Below are 23,750 nucleotides of genomic sequence, written 5' to 3'. Positions count from 1 at the left end.
GTAAACACAACATTTTGTTTTACCAACTACGTCGATAAGGGAATTAGGACACTATAAAGAGGTTCTGTGTGAAACACTTGAAACGTCAGCCCTCAAATCTCTTTCAAAATTGTGTTGTTGACCTTGTTGATAACGCCAAATATTCGGCTGATTTAGCAACAGAACGGGAACGTCATATGACAACGGCCCACGCATCAAGAATGCTCATATAGAGTCGAAATAAACTCGCATCCAGACTATTCCGTGCGCTCTCACGTCCTCAAATAAATCAGCCCATTCGCTTTCACCCCCCAACCGGAGCAGCATCACAGTTGCTTTTAATTAGAAACTGGCCCCCTTATCTAAAAGTAAATGCTGTTGAACCTCATTTATCTGGACACATGGAATGCTATTTTTACAATAACTGCAGAAATTCTTGTGCACTCATTGGCTAGTTTTAATTGTCAGTAAGTGGACAGACATGTGAATTTACAAACAACAAAACAACAACAACAACAATTTATTTACAAATTCAGATTCAGATGAATTTATAATTTATGTGATGTTGACGCAATGAACGAGAACAGGGAATTTGAAAACAACATTAATCTGTCACTTTTCAACCAATAGGAAGTCTCCCTTTTTCCATTAACCAATAATAGCTTTAGCGAGACAAGTCTTTGATTTTGGTCGCGTCAGATTTAATAAAATTTAAGTTTGTTGCATTTTTATGCCATGTTTTGACGTCATTTTGTCCCTTCTGGCTTTTTGTTATAGTAAATTAACAAATTGATGTCAGTTTTTCATTGTCTGTCCTGTTATTGATCAAAGTAGCTGCAGATACAGCTACTTTGACAATGTTATGACAAAATTCATGATCAGTAACAGGACAGACTGACGTCAATTTGTTAAATAGCACACTCTTGCTATCTCAGATGCTAAATGGAAATGTTCATTGATCAGATAGCCTTTCAGTAAATTACTGTTCCTTATCATCCATGGAAAACAGGCTTGGGATAACAAGGGGTTTGATATACCCACTACAGTAAAATATACTATAAGGCATTTGTCTTTAAATGTGTAAAAATAATCTTTCATTCCTGTGAACTCTTTAAGTCTCTTGGATTTGTCCATCTTGGTTTGAAATAAATGGGGTGTGCTCCTGACAAAAAACACAAACAAACAATAAACAACAATCTTAGACTGGGCTCAAAGATAAATCCTGAAATAATGTTGACAATGTTACACTGGGGCTGGGACATCATACATTTACTCTGTCCACAAAAACGAAAAGCCAGTTTGATAAAAATGAAATGATAAGGAACCCGAGGATTTCTGGGTGGATAATACAGGCCTACTATTAACATCAGATACCCAAAAGCCACGAGTTGCTTTAATGTTACAAACTTTTTAACAAATAATGAAGAATGTTTAATACTGATATACTTGGACTGACCCACTTATGTGGGCATTTCACCTAACATGATTCCCCTTAACTAGTTCCATCAGTATTTATCGCCTTTATTAAGTTTTTTTCTTTCAATTTATGGTGTTTCTGAGGTGAGTCTCACTGACCTGATTTAAGTCTTGTAGAGCGAAAAACTGCTGTCAATTATGAGAAAAGTGATAACACTTACATTAGAGAACAGCTTTACATCGTTTAGGCTCAAAGCAAGTTAACAATAAATTCAATAATTTTGTCGCTTGGTATCACGTTTGTTTGTTCTTTTTTCTTGGGGCATAAATAAACAATTGTCAAGATCTATGTGCATGTTCGCATGATCATGCGTAATTTGTTTTATGATCAATCAGAATGTGTTATTGTGTGGTAAAAAAAAATCATCTTAAATGTAAAAATGACAATGTTGACAGCAAAACACTACTTGCAAGTTTAAAAGTTTTATATTCTCTGGAAAGACACCCATTATTACTAATAAAATTATTAGTACATATATAGCTGGTAAAGTGTGATGTTCATAAAATTAATAATCATTATAATTATTGTTATTATTGTTATTATTATTATTATTATTATTATTATTACTGTGTTGTATAAAATTGATCAATTATTATTTCTACATGTATGTCTTATTGTAAATGTTATATTAATAAAATTAATTATAATTATTATATATCTACATACAAATAAGTCTTATTGTTAGTAACTCAGAACTGTGGTATGTCACTGATTTGCCCATTTATATTAACATGTAGGTTCAATCAACCTTTTCTTATTGTCATATTTTGCTTTAACTGTTGAGTCTAATCAGTCAGTCTGTCTCAGTTTGGGTGTTGTGTTCTTGTTTGTTCTGTGAAGTAGACAAAATCCAAGTCTTAAAAATGATTTAACTACTGTAAAATACAGTTGAAGAGAGTGCTCTTGTACAAATTTGTGTTCAGTGCAGCAAACCTGAATTGCTGTGACTTTTCATTGCAATTAATAACTAAAGTAAAAAAAAACTAGAATCACTGTGAAAAACTCGTTCAATCTTACAGGTGTTAATATATTATTAATTAAAAGTAAACCTTAAGCAAAATATGTTAAAAAAACCTAATATTATACATTCATCTTTACTTTGTGTTGCTGATTTTTCCCGCTTAAAGGTGAGATGTCAATGTTAAAAGACTTAAAAAAGTGATACTAGCGTGTATGGTATTTGAGTTAGAACTTCTTCCAGAGTTGGGGGGGGGGGGGGGGGGGGGTTAAAGTAACATTTGGTGTTGAAATCCCTAAAATTAAAAATCTAAACTTTCATACAGTAAGCCAATTACCTCTGCGGTATCTGTTTGGCTGTGACTGCTAAGCGTCACATAACTGGGTGATCTGCCGATACACCGTCTACACCATTCTGACACCTTGGAATAGTCAAACAACAAACCAGGGTCTATTCTCTCGCTGTCATGTTTTGCTGAGAAAAAAGACAAAAAAACCTTGAATTTTCAATAGCTACAATGTAAGTGATTTTTTTTTGGTAAAGAGGAACTATACAAAAATGAGAAGCTAAAGCCACCTTTGGTAAAAATCATAAATATAGAATAAGGATTAAGGTAGGGTTTTTAATTAGCTTATGTGAGCAAGTTTACCCAGCAAGTTTTGCTTTTTGTTTCCTAGCAATTATTTCCCTAAGTTATAGTAATAGTTAAATAATTGGTTCAAAACATTACAGGCTTATTTTATCTTGCTGGTATGATGTTTTGGTTTTGTGGAATTTACGTTTAGTTTTATAAGCAAAGGTTTGGTGATACATACTAAGCAAGTACAAAATCAACTATAAAATCGAACGACCTCACAAAGAAGTTGTCATGACACCCTTTTCAAGTCCAAAATGATAAGAATAGAATGTCAAAAATAGTTTCCAAGACATTAAGAGACGTTGTCAATTCTCTAACTAGCAACATTAATGTTGCTTATAATTATTAATGATAGTTAATCTTCATTGCACTATTTATGACAGCCAGTTTATTTTTATCATTTTGAACTTGAAGAGGGTGTCATACACCTGTACTCTGAAATGCCGTTCAATTTTATCATTTGAATGTTTAAATAAATATTCTTTTAATAAGCCCCATTAGCGACCAGCATACATGTAATTTCTCCTTACAATTATATCACTACTTGATCAAAGAATAAAGGAAATGATTGTCACCAAAGATGAAATTTCTTGATTTTTGAACAAATTTCGCCAGTTAGGCAAAAGCTCGGTAAATTGATGACATGATCTGCGATACAACCAGTACAAACAAGCGAAATCTAACACATGGGAAAAGGCCAAAAGCTCGGGCTCACAGAGCATGTGCTTATAACTCTGAGTATGGCTGACCGGCGCTGGTGCATAGACCCCAAGTGACCCGCGCCAGGCTGGTCTGGCCCGCATTTGAATGTGTAAACCCGCTGACCCGCCGCGACTGAGTAAAAACCCGCATTTGTGTTCAATTTTTGATAAAATCAGCCAATTCCTAAAAGAATCTTAATTTTCATGCCGTGATTCCTACAAATAACAAATAAATGGCTCGTAAAACATGTTGAAAAACTACACAAATTGCACGAAATGGCCATTTTAGAGACCCTAATTTTCAAAAATTGCTGCGGGGGCATGCCCCCAGACCCCCCTAGAAGCTTGCGCCTTTGGCGCTCGCTGCTTGCGCCTGTGGCACTCTTAACAACACATATGACCAGCATTTCGAGTTCTCAAGTTACTTGGGGTCTATGCTGGTGATTCTTCCAACTACAGTCAACTCCCATTTGCGGACAACCTCGGGACCGTAAGTTAGTGTCCTTGATATTGAGAGTCCGTGATAGCGGGAATTTATTTCAAAATTTAATTTAAAATCGTCGAAAATCTTCAGAAGTGGCTGAGACTTTTTCGGAAATCCCAGTCATGACGAGACAAAAATCTCACGCGTTTGACTCAGAAAAAGTTGGCAGGTATAAGTTGGGTGTACATTAGTATCACGAGAAATACAAAGACAACTTACAGTGAATCCGATATCAGGGCTTTGAGGGGTTTTTGGGACGTTTGCGCACATGCACATGCATGCATGCCATGACCAAAATAATGTTTCATCAATCCACAATTTTGGATTGGATAAAATTCAAGGTTACTCTGGAAGTTTTGTTTAATTTTCTTAAACTCTGCATGCGAAATACCATGATTATATAATGCACACAAAATGCAGCGCAGCAAATACAATACTCACCGAAAACAAAACTAGAGAAGTAACCAATGACGTAGGTGATAACAAAGCCAATTAGTCCATACCAAAAGAATGAAATGGCGTACACAGAATGAGGTGCAGCGCTAAGGAAAGAACAACACTGCAACTATGAACAACATGTCACTGTTTGTAAGGTCTTGGTTTGCCAGAGAACTCACCAATCAGGGTGGGCCCATAAGGGTTTTAAGACAGTCCAAAATGAGTACAAAATTTATTGAAATTTGAATTTTTTGAGATATACATATAATGTGGCATCATTGTCCCTGATTTTGATTGTGACGCCATCCCTTAAAGGGGCTAGGTCGTTGGTATGGTATTTTGGGCAATTGTGTGCATTTTCATTAATTATGGGCTCTAAAGGTGAAAATGGCGATGCAAAATTCCTTAATAAAATTGATGAAATCAAGGCCACATGTTAAGAAATAAAGATGAATTCTGAACATTACAGATCACACTTTCATGCAAATTGAGATAAACTTGAAAATGCTGGGCCGCCATTTTTCATTGAAGGCTTACAGCACATACAAGGGGTGTAAATGTGTGTCAAGCGAGGATGCAAAGTCTGCTAGTTAAAAAAAAAGAGCTGATCTGGAAGAATTCAGTTTTCAAGACCAAAAATGCACAGTATCACTACCCTCTTAAGTAGAGGTAGACCTTTAATTGATTGTTTACCACAAAATTATATTCTTGTTCATATATTTTTGAACACAAACGTCAGTCATACATTAACTTACTATCTTGCAGGTTGTATTGAAGACATGTTAAAATTTGTTACATTGCTGGGACACCCAGATATTGACATCGGCTGAGTGGGATATTTGGGAGGATGTACCATTGCTCCTATACTGATCCAAGTGACTGTCCAAAAGCCAATAACAACTCCAATCCATACACCCTTTGCATTAGCACGGGTTGTTAAAATACCAAGCGAGAAGAGAGCCAACATTGGGCCTCCTGTGGTCCCAAACATGGTTGCACTCATCTGAAAAGTGTTTACAAGAATGTAGCTATTTAAAATACCAACAACTTTAAAACTTAAATAGATAGGAGGACTGCTGTCTACTGTTAAAATGCTGTAACCATAAATTCCAAAATAATATACTAGGTCCTTGGACTTTCTTTTAGCAACTTAGTTTGGGAGAGAGCTTACTACAAAGGAGCAGGGATGGCGCAGTACTAGTGTTGAGAGTATTCACGTCCCACTAAAGTGTCCTGGGTTAGATTCCTAGTGTTGCATGATGCCAAATGTTGGTTGAGTTTGTTGTTGCTTCTCCTCCCTGCTCCAAGGGTTTTTGTCCAGGTACTAATGGTTTTCCTCCCTCCACAAAAAAACAACATTCCCAAATTCCAATTTGACCTGGAAACAGTGGATGAAAGAGCCACTCTGCAGAAGCCAGTGAAATTCCCATTTATAAATCTAATATCTATTTAATATATAATGATACAAACCTGTAATATCATCCCAAGTTTTGACACCACAAAAGCCAGTCCAAGAGAAATGAGTCCATAAACACACACTGTGAATTTCAGCAAAGTAAGATGTTAATTTGACATGTATTTTCACTGAACTGTGGAAGTAGAAATGGAGGTGTCCAAGCCACCAGAGAAAATGTGATAAACTTTGACATGCACACTGACTATAAATTTATACTAGATAATTGACTGTAAATAATTATATTAATAATTTTAATCTAGTTTATTTTGACACTTTTACCATGCATCTAGTCAGTATTAACTGTACATGAGTCCTGTGATGATAAACTGTTTTGAACAGGGAAAGGAAATTGCCATTAGGCAATTAACTCATTAACAATTCATGAAGAGAAAGACAAAGGAAATCACTAACGCAAATGAGCTGTTGGGAACATGATCTTAATTGTCATAAAATCTGGTGAATTTTTTCTTTTGAATTTTTCCAAGAATTATTGATGGCTGGAAACAATTCATGTTTATTCAACACTTAAAGAGCATCTCATCTGATTTCCAAACAACTCAAAGTTGATTAAAAAAAACCCCTTAAAAATCACTTCTCGGTGTTTGGAAATAGAATGAAAAACTCTTCCTGGTGTTTGGTATTACTGTACATCAAAGTTTAGTATATCAACTAGGTCAGTTACTTGTCAATTAAGCATTAACAATTTCCATGTCTTTCTGCATTGCTCATTGAAATGATAATAGGTAATGCGCCTCAGAATATGATTATCTGTGATCTTTTTACCTGTTCATCTGACGTTCATACATATAACACTAGATTTTCTGATGCTGGCAATCTATATGTCAATAAATCAAGACTGAGTATTCAAGTTAATTCAGTTTCCATTTTGGAGCTAGGTTGTGGAATTCCCTGAAGCATGATCTACGTAAACTTAAAAATTCACCAATTTTTACTTGCTATACTTGATAATGAGGATGATTATGTTGATGTCTCTACGTTAATGTTAAAAATTACTAATTATTATTAACCAAACTCTACCTATTATAACTATTACGTCCTTTTCATGTAAATACTTAGTAACTATCTCTGAACGCATGTGTATACCTATTTATTCTATTTATTTACTTGGTTTTACTAATAAGCTGTTTTGCTTAATTTAGTTTAAGTTATACAACCCGCCTCGATTAGCTTTGCTATATGCGGGTTGTACATTTTTCTAATTTGTTAAATTTTAAATTATTGAAATAAAATGATTGATTGTATTTCTCAAACTATTACCCAGCAATTTGGACACCAGTGCCTCCCTTTCAGTTGGGATGTGCCGCACCACTAAAGGAGCAAAGTCTTCCACTGTAACTGCCGCCAGAGCATTAAGTCCTGATGCCACAGTACTAAGGACAAAAGGAGAAATAAATCATAATATTAATTACAGCAGTGTACAATCATACAAATTATGTACATTGTTATATACCTAGACTCAACAAAATAAGCACTGTGATTGGTTGATTCTTGGTCACGTGCCCCTGATCAAATACAAATGTATCCCGACCGGGATACAATTCCGCAGTTGTTGTCCTCTCAGTTGTTTGTTTGCTTGTTTTGCTGTGATTGTTGAAGGGAAAGTCTAAATATATAACAAAGCACGTAATATAAATTATGGTCCCTCTGGAAACTAGTTAGTTTTGTTTTCCCTCAAGCCCTGATGGACTCTCGGGAAAACAAAAGTAACTGTTTCCCTCAGGACCATACATTAAGTGTATATTGTTGACCCTCAGGGAAAAGTGTGGAAGCCACATGTACAACATGAAAGGACCCATATGTCAGCTGATATAAGATGGTTCAAACATTGAGTCCTAAAGTGTGACATCACAAACATTCCAATTTTTGAAATTACGGCATTTATTAAAACGTTTGGAAAGATCTTGATCAAAAATGCCTACCTGCCAAAAATCAGCATCTTATTGCAATTTGGGGGTGAGATATTGGCACCTTTCTGCTCTAAATCACTCCATACAAATCATTCCAATTTTGTCTCATTTTTCTAAGAGAAAAAATTAGAGAGATCTGTATCAAGTGCAACATCTCACTCCCAAATTGCGCAGTTCCAGAAAAAATCCACACCAACCCCATGGAAGGTCATTGGAAATTCCAACAGGGAGGGGAGTCTTAAAAGTCAAAATTTTAGAAGCAAAGTATGAAGCTAAACTCGAATTTCCTGGGGGGGGGGGGGATGCAAAACAAAAACACCTTCCATAGGGGGAGTATGGATATTTTCTGGAACCGCACATTGAAATAAGATGCTGATTTTTGGCAGGTGGACATTTTCCATCAAACTCTTTTCGAATATCTCAACAAATCCCACAATTGCGACGTCATCAATGTTGAACTCTCTTATGCAGCAGCCTCATACACATCAGATATTTTTGATTTTACCAATTGGTTAAGATCACTTAGGACAATAATATTTGAATGAGTTACCAACTATTACCTTAAAGTGCCACAGAACAGGGAAGCCACAAATACTCCAGGCACCCCATGGAACTTGCCTAGAACCTCCATAACAAAGTATGGTAAGATCTGCAGAAAAACAGCGTCAGGACTTCTGTAAGTTGAAATTTAAAGGAAGCACAGCCGCAATGCTGAGTCCAATACATTAACCACAAAGTATGCCGCAGAAACTATTATGCGCTCTATGGAGCGGATCAAGGATTTTTGTGAGGGGGGGGGGGTGGGGGAGAGAGAGGAGAGAGGGGTGGGGGGTATCAGCTGAAGTGAGCTTTCATGGAGACTAAGGGACATGCAACAACAGAAACATTTGATGAAGTAGGTTTTAAATCATGGAAACTGACTTAAAATTCTCCCTGAATCTGCCACTGCCCTGCAAATCGTGCAGGCTTTCATGGTCTTGAGGGGGGGGGGGGGGGGGAACCCCTTCCGGATCTATATTTATTTTTTTGGTTGGGCTTGACCATAAAACAGTTTAAAACCATTTGAAATACTAAATATTAACAGTATTAAACAACCCTTGAAACAGCTTATCCCAGCTTCCTGAAGCAGGGTAAAAAAAGTTTTAATAATTAAGTTTCTCTTTTTCCCAGAATGAAGCAATGCTTGAAGTCTCAATGTCATCATATAAATTCTCCTGATTTTAAATATTTAAAGCTGCAGTTGAGAGAAGCTCTTTAAAAATCAACTAAAAACAATTTACTTTAGTTGACGAAGAATTTCCCTTTATTCTCATGAATTGTATATTAAAATTTTGATCTTGTATTTAAATCACAAAGACGAACAAGATGCTGATCTCTCTTATCACATGATGTACCTCGTCATCTGTGCTTATCTCTCCAGTGCTCAGAGGGTCACAGGATGCGTAGAATGCATAGATAACTAATCCTGTTAAAACTGTAAGAGTTGTGCTGAAGATGTTAAGTGGGATATTCATCCATACAGCCCTGAAAGAAATCACCACATACATATTAGTATCCATAACATCATGTACCAGTAGATTCTCATAAGAATGCCAAACTACGTTAAAAGTAGTATGCTTAAGCTAAGTAAACACAATCATCTTTGTTTCAAAGCCACAAGGAGTTGCTGTGCAACCTTTCACCATCCTTGGGTGGTTTCTGTCCATATTAGACCCATATGTACTGCCACAACTAGAGTTCTAGCTGGAATTGCCATGAGATCTTGAAGGTACATGTATAGCTACAGTAATCCCATTTTGGTTCCCGTAGCAATACCCACCACAGGACACCCAATATGGAGCACAAGGAGACCACAGTAAAGTTTATTAGATCCTTCGTGGCACTTGGCCCCTCACCCTGAAACTTACATGATAACTAGTCAAAGCCCAGCATAAGAACTCTCGCTGTCTACAGGACACACAAGTCATTCAACCACAACAATGTACATAGTCAACAGAATCCCAACAATAAAATATTGCTTATGCCTAACTCAAACCATCAGAGGACACTTTTAAATTACCTAGAGTTGCATTTTGTAATGGAACAAAGCATGGAAAACTGCTTTTGGATTGAGTTGGAAATAAAACGCTTAAGTTTTTACAAGGCTCAAATATACAGTTAACAACAGTCAGGTATGAAAAAACCCTATACTTTGATCTGCGACTGGTTTCCATTTTATCCAAAATTACACTTGGAGTGTTTTCTCTTGGAACAATGTGCAGAACACCATGTTTTCCTTACTTTAAAACATTCTGAAGGGTTCAGCAGGTTTCTAACACTTAATTTACATGTAATAATCATGGGTTTTGAGTTAAAGTTTACCTCTTTGCTGATTTGAAAGATCTAGTTGTCAAAAATCTTTGAACAGCTGTCTGGTTGGTTGCATAAACTGGCAGCATTTGAAATACACCACCGATTAAAAATGTCCACAACGTTGCTCTATGAGTTGGATCTATGGAGAGACTACAAACAAACACAGTTATTAGAGCGGCAAAATTCATTCTTATCTATGGAATGTATATATATCAACGTGTGTAAATTCTTTCTTTGGCAGTTCACGAACACCTGGACAGGATGGGATACTCAGTTTGCTGGGAACAGACATCTACCCTCGACAGAGAGCCTACTTATTTCAAGTGCATTTAGTTAAAGAAGTGATCTTAATTAGGACAAAACAATGTGAACTGAACTGAGACGTAGGATATAAAAAATTAAAGCCGTGTTTGTACATTTCATTTCACTGATGAGGCTTCTGTGATAGAAATAAAAGCTCCAAATTAAATTTAAAACCTTTTTCTCTGAAGAAAAGAATTTTACACACATTTACACGCAGTTTAGGTTATGCTGAAAATTTGTAACTTGGACTAGATTCAAACACAATTTTGTTAAATTAAAGTGGCCAATCCTATCGCTGAAAAATAACTCTAATTGTACAATCATGTGATATCGATCTAGTATAAAATCTATTAGGATTAATCAGATCTTCTGGATGAATTGATGTGACTAAGATGCATTTTATTAGCACTTCCACTGGATGTTGGTAAATCCATCACAAACTTCCCTATCATTTTATCATGCTCCCCTAAAGTTTGCTAGTTCCTATGTACATGTATTGGGTGGAGGGAGACAATGTGTACAAATGAAAAGACAAGATGACAAAGATTAATATTATTATTATATGTTGGTTATGTAACAAGCCTTTCATCTAACATCTACATCAGTAACAGGACAGTTTGCAAGTTGTATAAAAATAAAAAATAAAAATAATAATACTTTTATCCCATAAACAGCAGATCCCTAGTCAGAAACAATGATACAACTATTTTAACTAGGGATGGGACTATTATTGTTTTAGCATTTTATAAATTTCATGTGCTACAAGGACTTTTTTTAAACCAATTATTAGGTTTTGGGTTGATTTTATCTATCAAGTAATTTTAAATTTTTCACTGGAGAAATTTCCCAACATCCTTTAGGTTACGCTATAGCACCCTTTAGTGCCTTTTTAGCTTCATCAGCATATAGATGTTTACACTGCTGTATAATTAAGAAACATGTCACAGTGCATGTTAGCAAACTTACTCAACGTCAAGTCTGTGTCCCTTGGATGCGATATCAAACACTTTGCCAAAGCTGCCAACCTTCACAGTCCCAACGATAATTATTGTTGTCATGCCTACCAGCATAACGACACCTTGGAACACATCTGTCCAAATGACAGCTTTCATTCCACCCTGAGGAGATACAGTGCACTGTTAGTAACATCTAATTTAATCACTACACTAGCATTGTATTCTTTCAGTAACTGTAAAGTCAATCAAGTGTAGCAGGTGGCATGGGGAGAAGGATTTTAATAAATTGTTTGATCAGTGTACAGTCATGTAGAAATTTTGAATAACAAATCTGGGAATTCTCCACTGTCTACAACACCATTATCATAATACAAATTCAAGCTGGATTGTTTATACATGTAATATTAAAAGAACTTCTAAATGACTAAAACTCTTGCACTTTTGTACTGCAAAAAAAAAAAAAAAGTACCACCAGACTACCAATTGGCTATTTAAACTAAACATTTTTATCAACAATAATTATTAAATTGCTATATTTACCACTGTGGTGTAAAAAGTGCAAACGAGTCCTGTTACAACTGTGGACAGCCATAGTGGAAACTCTGTCACTGAAGAGTAAAAATATAGCATGTTAAACAATACAATAATGTGTAAGTTCCACATGAACCACAGGCAGCCCACACTGTTGGAACGTAGCACAGTTTTATAACATGGAGCAACTAGGAGTATTGTTACTCCTACCCAGCAATCCCCTGGATGGAATGCTAGTCCATCACAGGATACCCAGAATGAAGTGACTAGGAATGTTGCTACTCTGCCCTCCCCATCCCCCCTGGATGGAATGCTAGTTCATCACAGGATACCCTGCATGAAGTGACTAGAAATAGTATTACAACTCTCCCCTGGATGGGATGCTAGTCTATCACAGCATGTACCAACAAGAAGTACCTTGGAGCTATTACAGTACTCCCTCCTAGATGGGATGCTAGTCCATCACAGGATACCTACTGTACCTGTATTTTGTCCTTTATCCCAAACAGGGTCATAAAACCAAGCATGTTGTCCTACACAGGGAAGGTACATGTATTTTGGGTCAGGGTTTTAAACCCCCAGTGGCCCCCCTACATCCAAACATAAGTCAAGTTCCCCCCTGGAATTAAAATCTAACAAGGGCTACAAATTATTAAAATTTCTGTTGTATAACCTTGCTATATACATGTAACATGCCTTTTTATTTCTTACCTGACTCTAATGTTAGAGAAGGACCATACAAAACAATAGCAGTGTAGAGGACCTGAAAATAGACAGGGAACATAAAATTTTTATTGCGAGATTTTTCATTCATAAAACATGGGAAATTAAAAGAGTTAATTTTTGTTACATTTTATTAATTGCAGAGAACTATGTATGTGCACATCAGGCATCTTTTTTGGTTATTATTAATAGCAATTTTTTGGGTTGTTCGTTTGGTTACAAGTACTATAACTATTACAGTACTTGTTGTCTTAATCAAACCTGGTTATTTGTTTTACAGAGTTCATACTCTTTTGAGCTTTTAAAATTCCATGACTTTCCAGGACCTTTTCCATGACCTTTCCGAGTTTTCCACAACCTAAGTTAAGTACAGCATGTAGTTGTTCTCACAGTATTGTCAAAACAATCATTTATTTAAAGTATTTTCTGACATTAAAATGCATAAAATGTGTGCTTGTGTTTTTTTCTACTGAAATTAAAGTCTGTTTCCAACTCGTGTTATTTTTTTCAGTTTCTTATCAGTTTCGTTTTCTTAAATTTTATTCTCACAAGGCATATTGCTTTTCCATTACTTCCCATGACCCTCAATTAAATTCCATGACTTTCCAGGCCTGGAAATTGAAATTATAAATTCCATGACTTTCCAGGTTTTCCATGACCCCAATGAACCCTGTTTTAGCCTTTTTTCACAACAGTGCTAAATTTTTAGCTACTAATAAAATCACTGAAAGGTTTTTTTGTGTCCTGTAGTACAGAGGGCATGGATGTTGTCATTCAAATTTGTTTCTTTTCATCTCAGATTCATTTACTATAATCTCAAACAAAAGAAAATAAAAAATCAGAACCAAAAACATACATGCAGTCTCTCAGAATATCCATCTGATCGTGTTAATGCAAAAGGCTCTCTTAAAATTATACCTACCGTTTGTATTACGAATACTACAGAGCCTAACATCCGTACACTAAAGGAAAATCTTCTTTCCAAATACTGCAAGGTATAAATGTATGATTTAAAAAATAGTTTTATATGAATAATGGGGAATTTCTGCAATTAAAGTCTTATTGGCCATTAATTTCCACTGTTAGAATCAATACCATAAATACAACAAATAAATAAATAAATAAAAAACAACATGTAAAAAAACATTGATATAGTTTTATGCTATCTCTACAGTTTTTGGAAGAAGCATAAAATGATAAAACAGAGCACCTTCACCTGTTTTATTAACAACCAGTTTAATCTGCCAATTTGCATAATCACTTGAACAATCTTTGGTTGGATTGTATCTATCCTGTACTCAGTGATCAGAGGTTACTCAGGTGCTATAATGGTCCGGGTTGCTTGAAAGCTGATTAACAGTAATTATCCATGATAACTTGTTAACCAAGGTGTTCATCTCACTCGTTAACATTGTCTTTAAAGGCTAATGTTAACTGGGGGATAAAATAAAATTTGAAGGAAATTTATTGATTTGTAAATTTTTAAACTCGAATAAAAGTTCACGTTCACCCAGGAACAACTGGGTTCTGGTATGTGTACCAGGTGTATACAATTTGGTATGTAACCTCTGACAAACATCTCTGAGATTCTTTGATCTGTTCCCAACCAAAGTTGACAACAACAACAGTGCTTTTTAACTGGATGGTAGCCTTTCAAGGTTACCGATTCGCCCATTGGTACGTTTGATGACTAAAGAACCCTCCTTGTGGGGTATCAATAAAAAATGGCAGCAATTAATTCAATATTTCCACAATTGCTTGCAATCAAAATTTCCTATATGGTCTTGTAAATGACAAATACTTTATTTGAAGATATGAGTGCCGAGACATTTTATTTCAAAAACGAGTAGCTGACTAAATAAGCATTATTTAAAGGTTAAATGATTAAATGATTAGGTCTTAAAAGTTAATGATTTTAAGCTTATGACCGATATCGTCGAATCGACTCGATCAACCCACTTTTGAGAGGACGAAATAAAGTATCTGAACCTTTTTCTCTCACATTAGCTTAAAAAAAACAAAAAAAAAAAACAAAAAAAAAAAACAAAGAAAATCGACCCACGGGACTAGATATAAATCTTCTTATATAATATTGACTCATTCGTTCTCATCTCACCTACCTCGTAACTGCTCGTCAAACGAAGGTTATAATACACGGGTAAAAACAAACATGCCATAAGAGGCACAGAAACAAAGTTCGTAAAACACTGCGTCCAGTACTGAAATCCAAACGTGTAAACTTCGGCTGGATTTCCAAGAATCGCGATTGATGACACAAACGATGCGAGAACAGAGACCGCCACTGGAAGACTTGCCATACTTCTACCAGCCATTAGATATTCGTTATTATTTTGCTGTGCTCCTCCGGATCTAGAATAAAATATTCCAATACCCATGGAAGCCAGCAAGGTTAAAGAAAATACAACGAAATCCACGGCAGTGAAATGTGCGTGAAGTGCCATGTTGAACAAAGATTTTGTTTTTTTTTCCTTTTTGAGCCTTCCTTCTCCCGTTGTCAGCGTACCATATTACCTCGTTCCCAGGATCCTCTCTCTTTCCCCGTCGAGGGAGGAAGAGAGGACCCTGGAAACGAGGTTGCGCGGATTCAAGATGGCTGCTTCAAAGGTTAGTATGTCTGCTGTTAATAAGCTCGACTATGATCAATTTGTCCAGAACTTTGGCAATGTTGTCGAGATGACGCCCTCTTGTGCGGCTGGTGTATTCTCTGAAAGGCCATTTGCATCCTTTGATGGTTTCGTCGCAGCGATGTGCCAGTTTATTGACAATCTTCCCGAGGATGGAAGGACGCAGATACTGCGAAGTCATCCAGATCTCGCAGATCGCTTGGAGTCGCTAACACCCGAATCCCAAAGAGAACAGACACAAGCTGGAATCACAACACTCAACGCTGGGGAAATTCAACAGCTGAAGCATTACAACAAACTTTACAAGGAGAAGTTTGGGTTTCCTTTTGTGATATGTGCTCGATTGAATAACAAGGATGCAATTTTATCAGGGATCAGAGCGCGCCTGAGCAATTCTGGTGATCAAGAGTTAAAGTGCGGGATTGAAGAGGTTAAAAAGATAATGCATCTCAGGATGAAAGATTTGGTTGAATGTGATGATTCAAAACTCTAACATTCTACATCTCGCCTCTGTTATTTTTCCCTGTGCACGATCGAGATGAATATGATAGGTACACAAAGCACAACTGAAAAAAATCCTCCCGCAGGGACACAAATGAACAAAAATCAATGGGGATGAGGAGAGTTTGCACGTATAAAGTTTAGGGGGGGGGGGGGCTATGAAAAATTGGGGGTGGGTCACTATTTTTCAACATATCAAAAAGGGTGGGTCAGGAAATACAATGCACTGCATTAGGGGCAGGTCTTGTTTTGATTATTCACATCTCATAATTGTATTAGCAAAAAGGTGTTTGTATCCGAATAACAGAACTTTATTTGACAGCTGGAATTCAGTGAATGGTTGAATATAATGACTCGAAACTCTAACGTTAGATGTATCTTGCCTCTTTTACTTTCGTATGGTTAAAGGTTAATGTGATACGTGTACAAAGCACAACTGAAAAAAAAACCTTCCGTAAGAACCAAGTGAATAATGGCCTTAGCTTCCACAAGTCTCCTGTAGCTCAGTGGTAGAGCATCTGAACTAGTAATCTGAAGGTCTTACGTTCGACTCCTGATAGGAGCACTCAGATTTCCTTTTCTCTGAGTATGCTGGTGTCACTCGCTGAATAATACATCATTCTCAAGGATAATATAGTGGAGCAGGACTCTTGTAGTGTTTGAAACTGAGTAAGGTTCATTGATACCAAATGGTCTAATATAACAGCTTTACTCAACAAATTATGTAACTCATTTAATTCGTCCCAAAACCCACACACTTCTGTACTACAGAAGAATAGATATTCCACAGTCTCCAGCTCTTTTCAAAAAATACATTGAGGAAAGTCAACGTTTTGAACCTTAACATCACTGCATTTGTATACACGATCCTTTTTAATATCTTGGTCTAGAATTCCTTTACTTTGGTAGCAATGTTAGTTTGGCAATACATTTGTGCTAAAAGAAAAAAAAATGTACGAACAGCTGTATTTTATCAAGTTTAAAAATTCGAGCACAATGCGCGATAATTTTTAGGCTTGATAAAACACTTGCTGTGAGTGTTTTCAACAGCTTTAATGACTACTCCCTGAGTATTTTCTTTCCATTGCATTGTTTATTCATGTAATTTTGTTTTAAAACGTGATTGATGGAAAAATGCTAAAGAAAAGCAGTCAAAATAACAAAGGATGGTGAACTATAGTTGTGCAAAAGATTCTAGAACACCAAGCAGTCACGTCAAGCGGTTTGGAAAATTGTATTCCAAGATGCCGCCAGCTAAAAGACGTTTTCGGCCCGTTAAAACTGTAGAAGAAGAACGAAAGATGCTTGAGGAAAGTGTCCCCAAATCCACCCAAAGTGCTTCTAAATGGACCTTTACAATTTTTAAGGAGCGAAGGAGTGGCAAATTGGGAGAATCAACAAAGACACAACTTCTCAGAGAGAGCTGCTCATTCGCAATTGACAAAGAAAAAGTGCAGAGTTTGGACACAAAAATCGTCAACATGACTGCAGAATCGCTGAATTTGTGGTTGACTTTTGCATTGCATTCTGTTGGTTTCTTCCTTTTTTTTGGGCTCTCTGAATTTGCTCATTAGGATGTTCATTAGCAGTTTTTATGTAAAATGTTCAATCCTAATTAGCATTCCGCCGCATTTTCCCGAAGACTGAATTCAAATCCCTCGGTATAAAGGTCCTTGCACGTGATTAATTTGTCAGCAAGTCAGTTAACAAATTGGAGCAAGTACAATGAAATGCTTGTCATAGAGCTTCGTGCGTTTTCCCGATAATACATACAGCGCCTCCAAAACAGTTACCGGCTGGACTGTTGAAGAAAGACTGAAGCCAGAGGGTAAGGATGTTTCAACCTTTTTGTTTTTAACTGATTTATCGTTTATATATGTATAAAAAATAACTGCAAAGCAGGATTAACGAAATTTCGAGCAATCGAGCTCGGCCAAAGCAAAGTTTCTTTGCTACATTGGCGAACAATTGAATGGCAATACTGCTGCTCATACTTAGGTATAAAAATCAAAGAAGCAAAAACCATGATCCGAATTATCATTTCATTCACCTGTTTAATTCGGACGAGTTCGCTCTGACTCGCTCACGGAGCGCTTTGATTTTAAATGAACACTATGAATGTAGGTAAAATAAAAATGTAAAACTTAAGTTTCTATTCAGTTCAATTAACCAAAATGCCGATAGTTGGCTTGTATCTTGCATGTAACATTAGAGTAAACGGTACAGACATGTCACAGGTACCTTGATACCACATTGCAGCAAATAATGCTCTTCAAATGATAGCGGGTTCCGATCCTGGGACCAGATTTTTAGTTCTGATGTATCATAAGTATTGCTTATTAACAATAGTTGTTATAATGACAATGGACTATTGTTTTAATGACATGACAATAGACTACTGTTATGATGACAATAGACTATTGTTAAGAATACTTAGAATACATCTCAACTTTGGAAAGCTTGGTGAATGTGGCCCTCAGGGCGCGCGTCCTCGTGAAAAATATTGCTTTCGTCTTCAAGAAAGAAACCCAATGACTTGGTGCAATCCTAGCATGCCATCGGCCAAGGACTTTTCTACGTACGTACGCAAGAGAAACTTCTGATGCCCAGCGTATAGTAGACTATGAGCGGTCCTTTATTTTTCTTTGGGTTCATAAAACAAGCAAACCAAGCGAGCGCGCACAAGAAGAAGTTTTTTTTAATACAGCTAGTTGACCGTTATGGAGGCCGATGCTGCGTTTATTTGTGCCCGGTAAACAACTGTTTTTCACTTTGATCACGGATGAGACACAAGTTACAGGATGTCTTTAACGGAAAGTACACATAAATAGCCACCGTCATTGATACTTGACTTTATGGCCAGTAATTTATAAATGGTGCTTTCACTGACATCGAGCAAGTTTGATTTATGAAACACAGTTGTGGTTGCCAACATTTCTTCTTCTTCTTCGAGTTCATCCATCGTCATGTTCCTCGTACTTAACAGTAGTTAAGACAAGTTTTAAGTTTAATTTTCCTGGAAAATACTTAATCAAACCTTGTTAAACCTCGTACGGATGCTTTTAGTTCGTTTATACTTAGGGACTGTTCATTTTTTATGAGCATGGGGGGGCTGGTGGGATTTAGGGGGGACCACGAGAAAAAAATGGCACTAAAGGGGGGGGGGGGGCTACCAAAAAAAAAATGAGTGAAAGAGGGGGGGGGGGGGGGGTCACCAGAAATAATTGGCTAGTAGGGGAAATTGAAAGTGGCTCAACACAGAAACAGATGAAGAAATTGAATATTATTTCAATTTTATTTAATGCGATTTTCCTAACCACTTTTATTGTTTACATACTGAGGTCGAAATCTGCATTTTATATTAAAAACAACTGAGGAAATGAAGCATATCTGTTGGAAAAGCAATAATGAATATAAACTGAGGTAGACACCTATGTTTGTACAAGTTCAAATTAATATAAAAACGTATCAGTCTCACTATTGAATCATCCTTGGGGGAGTAGTTTTCTACAAAGTGGTTGTACTCTGAACTATATCAATAGATTGTTTAATGTTTTTTTTAATAGTACTCACTTTTATAAAGACTGTTGATTAGTAAATTATTTGAACCCAGGAGTATCAGTAGACTCAGTAGTATGCCTAGTGTGAACATCCAGATTAGTTTTAATAATAGAACTGTTGTTGGTGACTTCAGTTGACGGTAAATCTGAGCCGTAAGCCATCTTCAGAAAAGCTTGTAACTGTCATTTTTAATAGCAGTACTTTAATATCTAGGCGCGTAGGAGGGGGGGTTCGAGGGGTTCGAACGAACCCCCTTTACAGATCAGTAATGGCGGAAGAGAAAGCACTTAATGAGGAGGTTGAACAATTACATGAGGTGTACCATGCGAGAGAGTAGAATGTCTGCCCTGGTTCTAATGCATATCAAATATGATATGCCTGTCAATTTTGACGAGATAGTCAATTTGTTCGAAGGCCTACACCCGAGAATGATGCAGTTTACCAGCTTGGTGTATGACTATCAGTAGATCGAATAGCTATCAGAACTCGACAGGGCGCGGAATGTACATTGAACTTTCTTGTTTAAGTTGAAACAATTATGCCGTAGGAATGATGTATATAGCTCAAAAAGCTGCTGTAAAACAAATTTGTGATTTGCCTAAAATAGGTCTCAAAATGCAGGAAATGAGGTTTCTGGGAACCTAGATTTTCAAAAATTTCGGGGGGAACATGCCCCCGGACCCCCCTAGTAAGCAAGATTTGGGGCTCAACGAACATCCCTATCTAATCCCTACCTACGCGACTGATATCTGTGCGTCCGCTGTTTTTTTCTGTTTAATATGACTCGTAATCGTTGATTGGTATGCTTTGATCCGTATTTTGTTAGTCAGATCTGTACGTGTATTAATTGTTTCTACTCGAAGGGGAGTAATTTCACGTTAACCATTTGCTTGATTAATTTTTATAGTTTCTTTGAGAATCTAAATGGAAATTTAGGGTTTGTCGTTGCCGTAAACGTGTTTCTATCTATAAAACGTTTTTTTGAACAAGAGAAATCTTTAATTAAGTAGAGAACGGTTACTTGTTAATAGTACTGTAAAGAAATCACAGTAACAATTACGTTTATCTTTGATATAAACAGCACATAAGCGTTTTGTTAAAGTTAGGAGTATGATTTGTTTCTGATTGGGTGGGAGGGGGGGGGGGGTCATCAGAAAAAAATAGTTCTGCTAGGGGGGAGCCATGTGGAAAAAAATTGCATGCTTGGGGGGGGGTCATACAGTTTCGTAGTGGCAATTAACCAAATCCCACCAGCCCCCCCATGCTCATAAAAAATGAACGGTCCCTTAACAGAATGGCCGATTTTCTTCGGAAAATAGTGACTAAGATCTTTCTGGTAAAAGCTGCTAAAAGATAGTTGTCTCTTTGTATCTTAGGAGTGCCTTCTTCTTCAATTTTAGTGATTTGTGCGACAGAAACGTGAGCAAATTTAAAAGCATTATTCACCTCCTAGAGGGTCCCCAATAGGTTTTTCGGGATCCGGGATTTGGCATTTTTAAAGATCGGGATTCGGGATTTTAGCGGAAAAGAGCGACGATATTCGGGATTAGAATTAAGGACGGGACGCGGGATTTGACGATTTTAAGAAGCGGGATGCGGGAAATATTACTACAAAGAAACGAGATCCGGGAAGTCCAGTGTCAAAAATGTACAATGAAAATCTAGTTGTCACCGTCCTGGACGAGAAAATAAATTTACAGGTCCTATGTCTTTACAGATAAAATTTCTTTGTGCTCCCTGAGACCTTGCAGTTAACTTGAGCCGATAGATCTAAACAAATGCGACAGAGCTAGCGTACACAACGGCAGAAAGGAACTAATTCAAACGGCTCCGGATGATAAGAAAACCTCCATTCGGTAAATTTGAGTAGTTTCCTTCATGATCAAAATCAAAAGGTCAACAGAGAGACCTCACCACATCTTGATCGAAAAGAAAAAATCTCTCAGAAACGTACTCAGGAAAGCGCTTAATCCAAAAGTCTAAGGTACATTAAGCAACCAGCGAGAGTCGTGTTTGGCCTGTCACCTTTTCAAATATCTGTTGCAGTCCTACGTTGTGTTACGTGAGTAGCAATGCTCTTCAGACTTTGATGGCCATTATGCCTGACTGAAACGTTTTCCCAGGATCAATGTGATGAGAAAGACAGCCCTCACCATTCAATTAGGAAAAAAGAAGAGCAAGCTCTAAAAGAAATTGCTAACGACTTTTTGACTGACGTGATTCGTGGGAAACTTTGAAAAAGTCGTAAGGACGGTGCCTACTAATACAGAAGTATTTTTGTGCAGTTTATGACTATGCAGGAAAAGCAGATCGTAGCAAGGGCTCTTGAAACCACGCATTTTTTTTAGAGATAATTAAGCAACAATATTTCCAAAAAGTGCCAAAATATAAAGCAATGTATGGCGGTCTTTCCTAGATAGAAGCTTAATTATCTCTGAAAAAAAAAATATATTTATTACTTATATTGCGAAAATTTGGTTACCCCAAATTTTCTTTTTGGATACCAAGAGCACTTGCTAAGTTCTGCTTTCTCCGCATAGTTTTAAACCGCGCAAAATATCCCTGTATTCAGTGAGCACTACCCACAGGAAACCCGAGTATCTCGAGATGTGCAGAACGTATGCGCCGCAACAATAGTAGGCACCGTCCTTAAATGAACGATGTCGTCGATATGGTAGAAAAAATAGAAGAAATAATCTTACAGCTAATTTCTCGCGTGACCAAAGACCAGTACAAAGATCAGTGCTCAGATTTGCAGTGGAAATTTACATCCAACTAAAAATGCCATTTTTCGTCGAGGAAAGGGGCTTGACAAAAATTATGACCTGACCGGGATCGGGATTGGGCTCAAACAGCGGTCGAGATTACGAGATTGAGGGGAAATTTTGTCCGGGATGGCGCGATTGAAGAACCCTATTGGCTACCCTCCTCCTAGGAGGTGGACAATTCCGGCCCGGAGTGAATGTTTCGAGCTCGAGGGTGAGTGGTCCAAATCAGAATGCGTAAAATGCCAAGGTCGTTGAGTTGGTATATACTAATGCATTTTATCCAATGGATACATACATACATAGACTTTATCATATAAATTTAAGATAGAAAATGTAACAGAGTTACTCGAGTTTCACGCACTAAGCGATCATCAGACTGTACCGTTGGAGTTTCTAGAGTTATAATTTAAGGAGGGCGGTTGGAGCGATCTTGCTTCTGATTGGCTGCGTAGAATTTATTTTCATGCCTGCATTTTGTAATTAACTCAGATCGTTTATTGAGGAGGGTAGATTTGTCAGCAGATAGGTTGCAGTGTCACTGTTCTCTCCAAATACATCTGGGACCAGAAGGATAATGGCACCGGTTACACGATCAAATGGTCCTGAGTTAATTACAAAATGCAGGCATGATCTGATGATCGCTTAGTGCGTGAAACTCGAGTAACTCTGTTACATTTTCTATCTTAAATTTATATTTCGCTCTGCATGTTTTTGCATCGAGCACTCCTGCGACTGAGTGAAGCAATCATTGTATTGTTTCTTTGTTTAGACTTTATCATATTTATTTTAACTCGAATTTAGAGAGTAGCAAGTTACATTACTGTGTATTCAATTACAACCAGCGATTCATCCACTGGATAAAGTGGAACAACTGGAGCCAGTACTTTTCTTTAACTCTACGCAAAATTAAGCAAGACGGAATTTAAATAAGCCATAAAACCAGTTTCATCTTTTTCCTCTTTGACCACAAAAGCCGCTTTGAACGGTCAACCGTTCTAAGCATTTAGGAAGACGGCTTTTGGCTTCGTAATTACCGTCTGTTTTCCTAATGAAGTGGTTATTTTTCATTAAAATCATCCTGTTGACATGCTTTCACGCATCTGAATGTGATCATTCCCGTCCTTTTCTTAAGTTCTGTGCGAGCTAGGCCTTGCCAGTGACGTCATCTTTCGTCACATATCCTTCATATCGTACTGCAGTGAGCGACAGTAGTAAAAGGTGACGGCCTGGTAACGAGGTTAGACGAAACGCAGAATGCTCCTGCCCCTGAATGAAAGAAAAACCCTGATCGTCTAGGTTGTGGAGGGGAGGGGGGGGGGGGGGTAGGGCGTGGGAAAACTCAACTCAAAATA

The 23,750-nt window shown here is 37.1% G+C and overlaps 3 protein-coding genes across 6 annotated transcripts in view; 1 reads left to right on the top strand and 2 right to left on the bottom strand.

Moving 5' to 3' along the window:
- Nucleotides 1–485: 485 nt before the first annotated feature.
- Nucleotides 486–15,428, bottom strand: LOC146451652 (sodium-coupled monocarboxylate transporter 1-like). 4 transcript variants are annotated; one of them, XM_085098832.1, is made up of 15 exons: nt 15,044–15,428; nt 13,846–13,911; nt 12,912–12,963; nt 12,210–12,277; nt 11,680–11,831; nt 10,420–10,560; nt 9,453–9,582; nt 8,619–8,707; nt 7,409–7,521; nt 6,145–6,212; nt 5,430–5,677; nt 4,678–4,778; nt 2,752–2,888; nt 1,555–1,584; nt 952–1,141 (listed from the first exon to the last, which is right to left on the bottom strand). In XM_085098832.1, exons 1-15 carry the CDS (start codon nt 15,383–15,385, stop codon nt 1,091–1,093), a joined length of 1,788 nt encoding a protein of 595 aa, XP_084954958.1. In that variant the 5' UTR covers nt 15,386–15,428; the 3' UTR covers nt 952–1,090. The 4 variants fall into 4 exon arrangements, with proteins under 4 accessions (XP_084954960.1, XP_084954958.1, XP_084954959.1 ...); XM_085098833.1 differs by having other exon boundaries at nt 1,555–1,581; XM_085098834.1 differs by lacking the exon at nt 1,555–1,584 and having other exon boundaries at nt 486–1,141.
- Nucleotides 15,429–15,502: 74 nt separating this feature from the next.
- On the top strand, nt 15,503–16,430 carry LOC146451651 (2-oxo-4-hydroxy-4-carboxy-5-ureidoimidazoline decarboxylase-like). The gene has a single exon (XM_085098836.1). The coding sequence runs from the start codon at nt 15,534–15,536 to the stop codon at nt 16,059–16,061; it is 528 nt and encodes a 175-aa protein (XP_084954962.1). The 5' UTR covers nt 15,503–15,533; the 3' UTR covers nt 16,062–16,430.
- Nucleotides 16,431–23,135: 6,705 nt separating this feature from the next.
- Nucleotides 23,136–23,750, bottom strand: part of LOC146451649 (uncharacterized) — a 41,762-nt gene continuing 41,147 nt past the window's right edge. The window contains exon 26 of the mRNA XM_085098919.1: nt 23,136–23,750. This exon is cut by the window's right edge and continues 566 nt beyond it. The gene's annotated coding sequence lies outside the window, so the exon portion shown is untranslated.

This window comes from Pavona decussata, unplaced genomic scaffold (assembly GCF_977016875.1).
Source record: "Pavona decussata unplaced genomic scaffold, jaPavDecu1.1 SCAFFOLD_386, whole genome shotgun sequence".
Lineage (NCBI taxonomy): Eukaryota > Metazoa > Cnidaria > Anthozoa > Scleractinia > Agariciidae > Pavona > Pavona decussata.
The sequence above is the reverse complement of the archived record's forward strand: the minus strand, read 5'-3'. Positions and strand labels throughout refer to the sequence as shown.